At 46.3% G+C, this 9718-nt stretch overlaps 1 protein-coding gene across 1 annotated transcript in view; it reads left to right on the top strand.

The window, feature by feature from the left end:
• The first annotated feature begins 7829 nt into the window (after positions 1–7829).
• DGKK (diacylglycerol kinase kappa) overlaps positions 7830–9718 on the top strand; it is a 162227-nt gene continuing 160338 nt past the window's right edge. The window contains exon 1 of the mRNA XM_045051059.1: positions 7830–8600. Coding sequence (XP_044906994.1) covers positions 7995–8600 — 606 coding nt within the window. The 5' untranslated portion in view covers positions 7830–7994. The remainder of the gene's footprint in view (positions 8601–9718) is intronic.

Below are 9718 nucleotides of genomic sequence, written 5' to 3'. Positions count from 1 at the left end.
TTTCATTCAGGACTCAGCTGAAAGTTTATTATTTGGAGATGTCTTCCACAATCAGACAAATCCAAATTGGGGGACAGTTCTGAAAGTAACTTACCTATACACTTCAAAAATGTCAATTTCAAGAAAAACAAAAGCTGGGGACTATTTTAATTTTATAAATGTTTATTTAACTTTAAGAGAGAGAGAGAGAGAGCATGAGCAGGGGAGGACCAGAGAAAGAGGGAGACACAGAATCTGAAGCAGGCTCCAGGCTCTGAGCTGTCAGTATAGAGCCTGATGCAAGGCTTGAACCCACTAACCACAAGATCATGACCTGAGCTGAAATCAGATGCTTACCTGACACTTAACTGACTGAGCCACCCAGGCACTCCAAAGCTGAAGTCAGATGCTTACCTGACACTTAACTGACTGAGCCACCCAGGGACTCCAAAGCTGGGAACGATTTTAGATGAAAGGAGACTAAAGAGATAAGAACAATTAAACACAATCTATGATTTAATCCTCTATATTTAAAAAAAGTTATACAGAGCATTATTGGGACAATTGGAGAAATTTTGATAATGTGTTATATATTAGAAAATATTAATGCATCATTGTTAAACTTCCTGAGTATGCTAATTATATTGTGTATATACAAGAATGGTTTTGTTCTTATGAGATGGATGCTGAAGTGCTTATGGGTGGAGTGTCATGATGTCTGCAACTAACTTTCAAATAGTTCAGCCAGAGAGATAGATAGAAAGACAGAGAGAGAGAGAGAGAGAGAGAGAGAGAGAGAGAGAGAGAGAAGAGTTATAGGTATCGTGCAAATGTAACAAAATGATAACAATTGGTTAATATTAATGAAGAACATATATGTTCACTGTATTATTCTTGCAAATTTATGAATGATCGAAAACTTTCCAAATCAAAAGTTGGTGGGAAAATAAATATTGAACTTTAGTAGGTTTATCAATAGCAATACTGATGAAGTAATTGCAAACTATTTTGGTTATTTTATAGGATTAAGCAGATGAGTAAATATATTGACCAAAGTAGTCCTCTAGACAGTTTCTATCATATCATCCTATTTTGTTTTCTTTATTGCATTTCTCATTGTCTAAAACATTATTTTGTTTATGGACTTATTTGTCTGTTTAATGTCTGTATTTCTCCCACCTCCTATCCAATAAATGCTATTTGAGTAGAGATGGCATGTATTTATTGGTAAATTTGCAGCATGCAAACAAGTGTCCAGCACATAGTAAATGTCTAATAATTACTTGAGGAATGAATTAATGAATGAATGAAGCAATCCCAAGAAACCTTGGGTATAAACCATGGTCAGGCAGCTGAAATTTTGCCCCTAAAGTCAAGTTAAGACTCTGAAGCCCAGTTGGGAAAGGGCCTTGTTATTGCAGAAACCTGTGAAGCTGATAGAGGAAAAGTAGAGGGAATTCAGCCTCATTCTGGCATATGGAGTGTGGTTAAAGGGAATAAGACCTATAGGAAATGGCAGTGACCCCAAAGGTTACAACTAGAGGATAGGGACTTAAAACTAAAAGGTGAATGATGATGGAGAGGTCCTGGAAAGGACTGTTTAATGCTTTAATCTTCGTCCAAGAAAACCGAGTCATATGACACCTTGCCCTTGCAAGTCACTTCAGTTGTGTAGAGACTCTTCCCTGAAATTCCCTGTTATCACAGAGCCAATGAATTGTGCATTTTGAGCTAAATCTTGGTAAGAGAGAAATAGGGGAAGAGGAAAAGAGGTATCTGAGAACACAGTAGGTGAGTCTTTGGAGGAAAGAAAAGCTGCCTTTATCCCCAACTCTTTTTATCACAACAGTTCTGCCTGTCAACCTCTTTTTTAAAAATTTCTTTTCCCTGCCTGTTTCTCCCTCCTCTACCATTCCCCTTCTCCTGACCCCACCATGGGTTGGCACCAGAGAGAAGTGTTGGTGGAGACTGGTGGGGTAGTAATTTGTGCAGGGACAAGTCTTATTAAAATAACCCTTTTGTCTTTCTGGATAAGGAAACACACACATTCCAATATTGAGAATGAATATTGCAGTTGTCTGCCTGCCTCCATTATTGACATCACACCATGAGGGTTCTAAGACAGAATTTTTTCCAGTCTTTCTAAACACCATCACCTCAGGAATCCTATCAGCTCTACACACTCTCTCACCCCCACCCTAGCACCCCCCACACACACACACACCTGTGACCTGTCACACCACATTCTATCACTTCTTTCTCTGTGGCCTTAAAGCAATCTGTTTTCTCTTATTAATCCAAGTTCAGTTTAGATCCTTGGAAGTTCAGAACTTGACTGCTTCTCATCAGCTTCCTCCCGTATCCAAGCCATAGTAAGTCAAAGATTCTGCAAAGATCCATTTTCTTATCCTCCTTCAAATTGTCCTAGATCTCTTAATCTGCTTTCAGGTCCACAACCATCCCACTGCTTCCTGCCTAAGAAGACCTTAATCATCAGTTATATGATGTTCATTCATCATCAGTTAGAATTTGAAATTAGGAATTCCATCAGCATGTTGAGTCCATGGAAGCCAAATAAGCCATTATGGTCTGAATCCAAATGTATAGGCAGGTGGTTAAGCAGGTCAGGCCAGCAGCCTTGGCAATGCAGACCCAAAACTAGAGTTTGCAGCAAAAATCCGGAAAGAATCATGATTTCACAAATGACCCTGGATTAACTGGATACCAGCTCAAGGGGGACAACATAGATTTGTAGGTTCTTCTAGAACCAAGTATACCATCAAAGATAATTTTTCTCACCAGTTGGTTCTACTATATCACCCCCATATTCAAGCAGTCTTCATTGGGTCCTAATTACCTTTAAAATCAAATCTTCAAAACTTTCAGTCTGGCATCCAAGGCATTTTACATCTCCCCTTCTTCCCACCACTCACTCTGCTCTCACCTTATCTCTCATCAATTCTTGGTATGATCTGTCTACCTCAATCAGCCTGGCATATTCTCACTATCAAGTTTCAATTCTTACTCCTCTCTTTGCTTGTAATGTCTTTCACTTTCTCTTCCCAGACCCACATTAATTGTATCCCACTAATTGTATGTATCCCATTAATTGTATGACCCACTTCAAGATATACTCCCTTCTAAGAAGCTTTCCCTAATTCACTCACAGTAATTAAAGCTAAAACAGACTTTAAAGCTAAAACAGACTTTAAAGCTCTCTGATCAAATTCACCTTTACCACTTCCCCCCAATTTTTTAGATGAGAAAACTTGAGGCCCAACAATATTAAGTGATTTGTATAAGGTCATGCTGTGAGTTTAGTGGTAGAAACTTAATCTGAAGTCAGATTTCCTGACTCTTTGTCCACTTTCCTTTCCACACTGCCATACTTTGTCCCCACTGCCCCATCTCACACACACAAGTACAAAGTGTGGTGTCATGATCACAAACTAAGATCTGTGTTTGGATGGCTTATTCACCTGTATTTGGTTTATCTCAACCACCAAGTTCTAATAATTCTTGAGGGAAGGGATTGTGTATAATATTTCTGCCCCCTCTTTTCTTTCCCCATGGCACGTAAAAGGGCTGTATATACCTCAGACTAGTGGTAAATGCATCTTAACTGTGGAGTGCTTCACTTCAAAAAAATATATAAAAACAGAACCAATAAAACGAGTACACTCAGGGTGGATTATTATATCACATCCATATTCAAAAAGGTTCCCCTAAACAGGGACCTCCTATAGTGAGCTTGGTTACATATCATTAACTACCATCCAGAGAGAGAGAGAATGAGAGCTGAGAAACCTGGAGGTAAAAATGTAAGAATACTGCTCCTCTCACAGGCTTGAGCAATAGACAGGCGTTAAGGCAGACTTCCCATTTTGCGATAGAGAGGATTTACACAGCCCCTGTCTTCCAACCCCCAACTCAGCACTAGCTCTGGTCTCCCTTGGCTGGGAATTGAGTGACACAAGTTCTAAAAGTCTGTTCCACCATTAACTATCTCTGTGACCTAAGACATAGCACTTAATCTCACTGGACTTGTGTTTTCTCATCTGTAAAAGGTTAGGGGGTGGGAGTGTCGGATGGAAGTCCAGACTTGCTTTGCCTCACACATTTGCTGTGAGGCTGAAGTGAGATAATATATGTGAAAGTGCTTTAAAAATCAAAAGGCATTATATGAATGCAAGGTATTAACTTTTTAATTCCCAATCATGTATCAATTAAATCCTAGGAGACTAGAGCAAACAAAGGTTTGCATGTTAATCCCATCTAAATTAATTGTCTGAATCCTCTACCTTCTCTGTAAATGCTGTTCTTCATCCCATCTCTTTATTTTATTTGGTAGAATATTATAAAGGTTGCTATTTTGGCTTTGCACATTGCCGAGGTGGCAGGAATGGAGGAGGTTGGCAGCTGCTAAGACTCAGGAGAGGCACCTATTTTTTTTTTTTTTTTACTAAATTGTTCTAAAGGGGGAGTGGTAGGGAAATTGAAGCTGTTGGTCAAGGAAAAAAGGGCTTCCACTCTAGCTCCGTAGTGTCATTCTCTCATTCAATAATGAAATGAAAATGAAAAAAAAAAGGAGAAATAAGAGCTTTAATTTTGCCACATTTCTCAGGTTTTCTTTCCTTTACCTCTCCAGAACTCCTAGTATGCCTGAAATCAAAGGATCTCTGTGCTGGCTTGGATGAGCTTTATTTTGGGTATAATCAGGATAAATGCTGGGCATGGGGATGAGGTAGCACATTAGATATTCAAAGATTTGAGGGGCGCCTGGGTGGCTCAGTCAGTTAAGCATCAGACTTTAGCTCAGGTCATGATCTCACAGTTCATGAGTTCGAGCCCAATGTGCTGACAGTTCAGAGCCTGGAACCTGCTTCAGATTCTGTGCCTCCCTCTCTCTTTGCCCCTTCCCTGCTTGCACTCTGTCTCTGTCTCTGTCTCTATCTCTCTCTCTCTCAAAAATAAACATTAAAAATTTGAAAAATAAGATTTGAGCTCACTGTACTGATCCATTCTTCATCCATCACAGTTGAGTAACTTATATAATATGTGCCAGAGTCCTATGTTAAGGACCATGTCTGCCCTGGGACATCCAGAACCACGTCCACTCAAGCCTCTATGGAAATGGTCATCATTCTTATTCTTATGCAGCTCTTGGCCTTTATATCAGTATTGTTCAATTAGAAAAGAGCCTCTTAAGAGATCATAAATCATTTGAAATATCAAATACTACTAAAAAGCCATGCAGGGAGAAAAAAACACACCCTAACCGGTAACCTGCAATGAATCATCCACTTAACAGACATTTCCTGGATCCTTACTATGGCCTCAGCCCCAGGTTAGGTTTTGAGGAAAATGCACAAGCATCTCAGTAAAGCTTTCTTTGTTAAGTGACTGGCAGACTATGGTGGAGAGGAAGGTATAGATAAGAAATAGCAAAGTTGTCTCCCCAAATCAAGCACCAGTAAACTCTATAACCTTCCGCTACAGTGGTCCTATATAAGCATTGTATTCAATTTTGGGCTGAGGAGAGACTAGAAAACAAAACAAAACCTCGCAATAACATAAAGCAATAAGGCAGTTTGTGATGTACTAAAAATGTCTTTAAATTAATCATACTATAATCCAGGCAGTATATAACCCACCCTAATGGAGCAAAAGCCATACACAAACAACTATTTCAGCATTTACCCTCAAACTGAACTTGTAGCAAGAGTTTACATCATAAATTTTGGATTCCTTGTGATTGAGTACAGAATTATAGACAAGAGTATCAATGAAGATATATAAAACAATAGCTCCAAGTTGTCCCCTGGTGGTGTCCTGCTTGATGACACCTGGTCTATGCCAAACCCCACCCTGTCACTCTAACCCAAGAGGCCATCCTGCTCAGTGACTTCTCTGCCTTCAGCCCTTCTAATTATGTGCCAGGGTTTGGTTAAAATAAGATTTAAATGTGAGATACTGGTCCCTTCCAAGGACAGAGATTTCACCAAAGTCTGAAAGCCTGAGAAGTGAGTTCCAAGCATACGTGCAATGGCTGGTCAGATCTGACATCTGTGTGCTTCAGTCTGAACTCTTAAGGGTTAAAAGCAGCTTGGCTGCTTAAGTGTGGAATAGAAGAGAGGAGAAAAAGCCCAAGGAGGGTGAAGAAGATGAACCCCTTGTGTGAATTCACTGGAAGGAGGCCTGCCATCAGTGAGGGTCTTGATAGACAGTGCTCACCTCCCCAGGGTTTCCCCAGCCCCAGAGGTTAGGGATGGTCCTGGCACTAGCTTACTAGCTGCCTAGGAATGTAACCCTTCTCCAGAAGGGTGGGCTTAGATTGTGATGCTGCAGTGAGAATCTGGGAAATGCAGATCTGATCAGAGATTCTGGTCTTTGGAGGGGGCTAGGTGAGACTGTCTTTTGTCGTATTATTTACTGCTGGTACGTGATGTAGGAAACAGAAAAATGCGGCAGGTTCTAGAAAATTCCAGGTGGGTCAGTGTCATTTGGCAAAAGAAGAGGGATTAGTGGAAGATATGGTCTAGGAGGAGATGATGAGAGGAGGGGCTGCAGAAAGAGAGCTGCCATCCACAACTGCAGTATTATGTGTGTCAGAGATAAATTAACTTGTCATATTTCAAATTAGGTTTATAGGTACTTTCCCCATCCCCCCCCCCCACAGCAGTGGCTTAACGGGTGGTGTTCTCAATTTTTAATTGCAGTTTTGCAGTATATTGGCGTCTGAAGTCTAGGTCTGACTGAGATGATGGTTTGTATGTGTGTGTACGTGACTAACAGTCTAGGGATGTTCTAAAGTCTCCCGATGTAGTGGGAAGGGTGCTCGGCAAGGACTGGCCTGACTCTTCTCAAGAGAATCTTACATCTCTAACGTCAGAGTGCTATCAGGAGGTGCAAAAGGTGTGGGTGGTGCAGTGAATTTCCCCTAGCCCAAGACACACACACACACACACACACACAGTAACAAGTTCAGTAAAAAGTCCTGCTAATGCCTGGGAAGTCCACCTAAAAGCAAAGGGCCGTCTCCCATGGCCAGGGCGAGCCAGGCGGATTCCCAAATCACCGCGGAGACCAGGACAACCTTGGCTCCGGAGCGCGCAGCCCAGGCGCCGCTTCCCTGGGAACTCTTGCCTTGCTCTAGGCTCTACATCTGCAGGCTGCTGAAAGCCGGGGCTCCAGCCGTCTCTCATCACACACCTTTCCCGAAGCACCCCAAGCCCTGTACCCAACAGCAACCCCCTGCGATCTGGCAAAAGCTCAAAAATGCAAAAAACTGAGGCGGAGTGCAAATTGTACTTCAAAGGACTGAACACACACACACACACACACACACACATACCCCAACCCCGTGCCGCTTAAATTTCTTCCCCCGGTTAGAAAGAAGGATTACTTGCCCACTGAGGCTTGGAGATGGGGGACAGGAGGTTGGTCCAAGGCTAGGCTCACCTGCTGCTGAGGTGAGGGAGCAGACACAGGATGCAAGCTGTTAAGAGCAGCAGCTCACAGCTGAGTGGCTGGGGGAGGGGGTTCCAAAGACCCTCAAGTTCGCCTCCGGCTTTTTTTTTTTTTTTTTTTTTTTGCATTCACGTCACCAAAGGGTTAAACTGCTGGGCTCCAACCCCCCCCCCCCCCCGGGCCGCTCCACTCCCTCCTCCCTTTTTTTGTCTCTCCCCCCCCCCACCCCTCCCCTCCAGCACGTCGCTAGGAGGTCATCAAGCGCTCTGTCCAGTCCCGGTTCGCAAGCCCCTCTGCTTCCCGCCCATCGGACCCGTGGCTGCTTACGAAGAGGTGTGCGCTCACCGAGGGGCGTGTTCCAGCACTGGGAGACGCCGAGCGCCCCTGGGTTAGACCTCAGAGCGGAGCCAGCCATGGAGCGGGGCGGGGGAAAGTTTGGCATCCTGCAAGGGGTCGTCAAACTGGAGTGGGCGGGGCGCCCGAGGGTACTTTAGCCCTCTGAGCTCCCGGGTGCTAGCTGCCCAGACCTGAGGAGGTGTGCGGCCATGGACAGCGGAGCTGCCGCGGCCCAGGGCACTGACCCGCCTCAGGATGGAGAGCAGCCCGCGGAGTCTCCAGAGCCGCCGCCGCCGTGGCCGCCGCCGCCGCAGCAGCCGCCGCCGCCGCGGGCTCCTCCGCTGCTCCACGCGCCTTCGCCGGAACCGGTACCGCAGTTCTGTCCAGAGCCTGTTCCGGAGCCCTGTCCGAGAGCGACCCCAGAACCAGCCCCAGAACTCGACACTGAAACGGTCCCAGAACCAGATACAGAACCGGCCCCCAAGCCAGCTCCAGAACCAGCCTCAGAACTCGATACGGAACCAATCTTAGAACCAGCCACGGAACCGGCCCCCGAGCGGGCTCCGGAACCAGCCCCAGAACCAGCCACAGAACCGGCCTCTGAGCCGGCCCCAGTACCAGCCACAGAACCGGCCCCTGAGCCGGCCCCAGAACCAGCCCCAGAACCAGCCACAGAGTCCTGCCCTGAGCCGGCTCCAGAGTCCCGTCCGGAGCCGAGGCCAGCACCACGTCTATTGCAGTGTCCGGTGGTAGCTCCAGAGAAGGGTCCAAAGACATCATCGCCCCGAACGCCAGTGCTGTTCTCCAGTATCAAGGTAAGAAAAAGACCCCCTGGGGCGGGGGGAAAAGAAGTAAAATGAGGCCGAAAGGCTACCGAGGTTGTGGGACTCTGTACCCGAAGCATCCCATTTGGCTGCTGCCACTGACTGGCAAAGATGCGCGGAAAGATGCAGAGGTGGGGGATCGAGGGGCAGTGGGAAATGGTTGGGAGGCGGGAAGCAACATGTGGAAGTGAGAGTGGGCTCGCTGGGGCTAAAAACAGGGGTGACTGCACGGATTGGGAGTCGGAGCAGTTTTCCCCATGGGGAGAAGTGGCAGTGCAGTGAGCGCCTATATCTTGAAATAGAGGAGGAAGACGTCCCCGGGGAGTGCAAGAGACCTAGAGAAGTATTTCGGGCTGGCCCTGGGTACACAGCGATGGGACTGAGTGGTGGGGATGGCGGAGTGGGGGGGGGGGACACACCTCTTAGCCGCGGTCACTACCGCAGAGGCCCAAGCTTCGGAGCCGCAGTCGTCAGCTTGGCCCCCTCCCTGACACTGGGGAGGGGGTCATTAGTGGGGGCGCAACTGGCGGCGCTCCAAGAAGGCTGCCCTGCGCCTCTGTTGGCTGCTGGGAGCTGGTACTCCGGGTGGGGATGAGGGGATGGGCGGCGCCCACGCGCACTGCAGGGGAAGGGCAGGGTTCACTGGGGAGGAGGGGGAGAGCATGCGTGTGTCGAAGCCACCATTCCATCTGTCTGCAGGATTTCCAGGCAGGTAGGTGATATGGTGATGGGCCACGTCACAAGCGGGCGACTGGCATCCCGCACTGGGGCCAGTTGAAATGGTACAGGAGTCTCCCGGCTTAGAGACACCAAAATAGGACTTGGTATTTGAGAGCGTGTGAATGGAAATCCTCATCTCTTTCAGTCTTCAGAGATGCCTTCCTAAACGTTGCACTTAGCCTGGAGAAGACGAGTGGAGGATCCTCGCGCACCCGCGGTGGTGGGGGGAGGAGGAAGGTTTTCTGTGTTCTCCTTGGACCCCCGAAACCCCGTTGGCTCTTTGGCAGGAATCTGTCTTTCTTGCTTTCTCTGTACTCCCCCTACTCTTCCTTTCCCCTAAACTTCGTTCCATGAGACTGTGAATATCATGATAACGTATAGATACACCT

This window comes from Felis catus, chromosome X (genome assembly GCF_018350175.1).
Source record: "Felis catus isolate Fca126 chromosome X, F.catus_Fca126_mat1.0, whole genome shotgun sequence".
Lineage (NCBI taxonomy): Eukaryota > Metazoa > Chordata > Mammalia > Carnivora > Felidae > Felis > Felis catus.
This window is presented reverse-complemented; position numbering and strand designations above follow the sequence as displayed.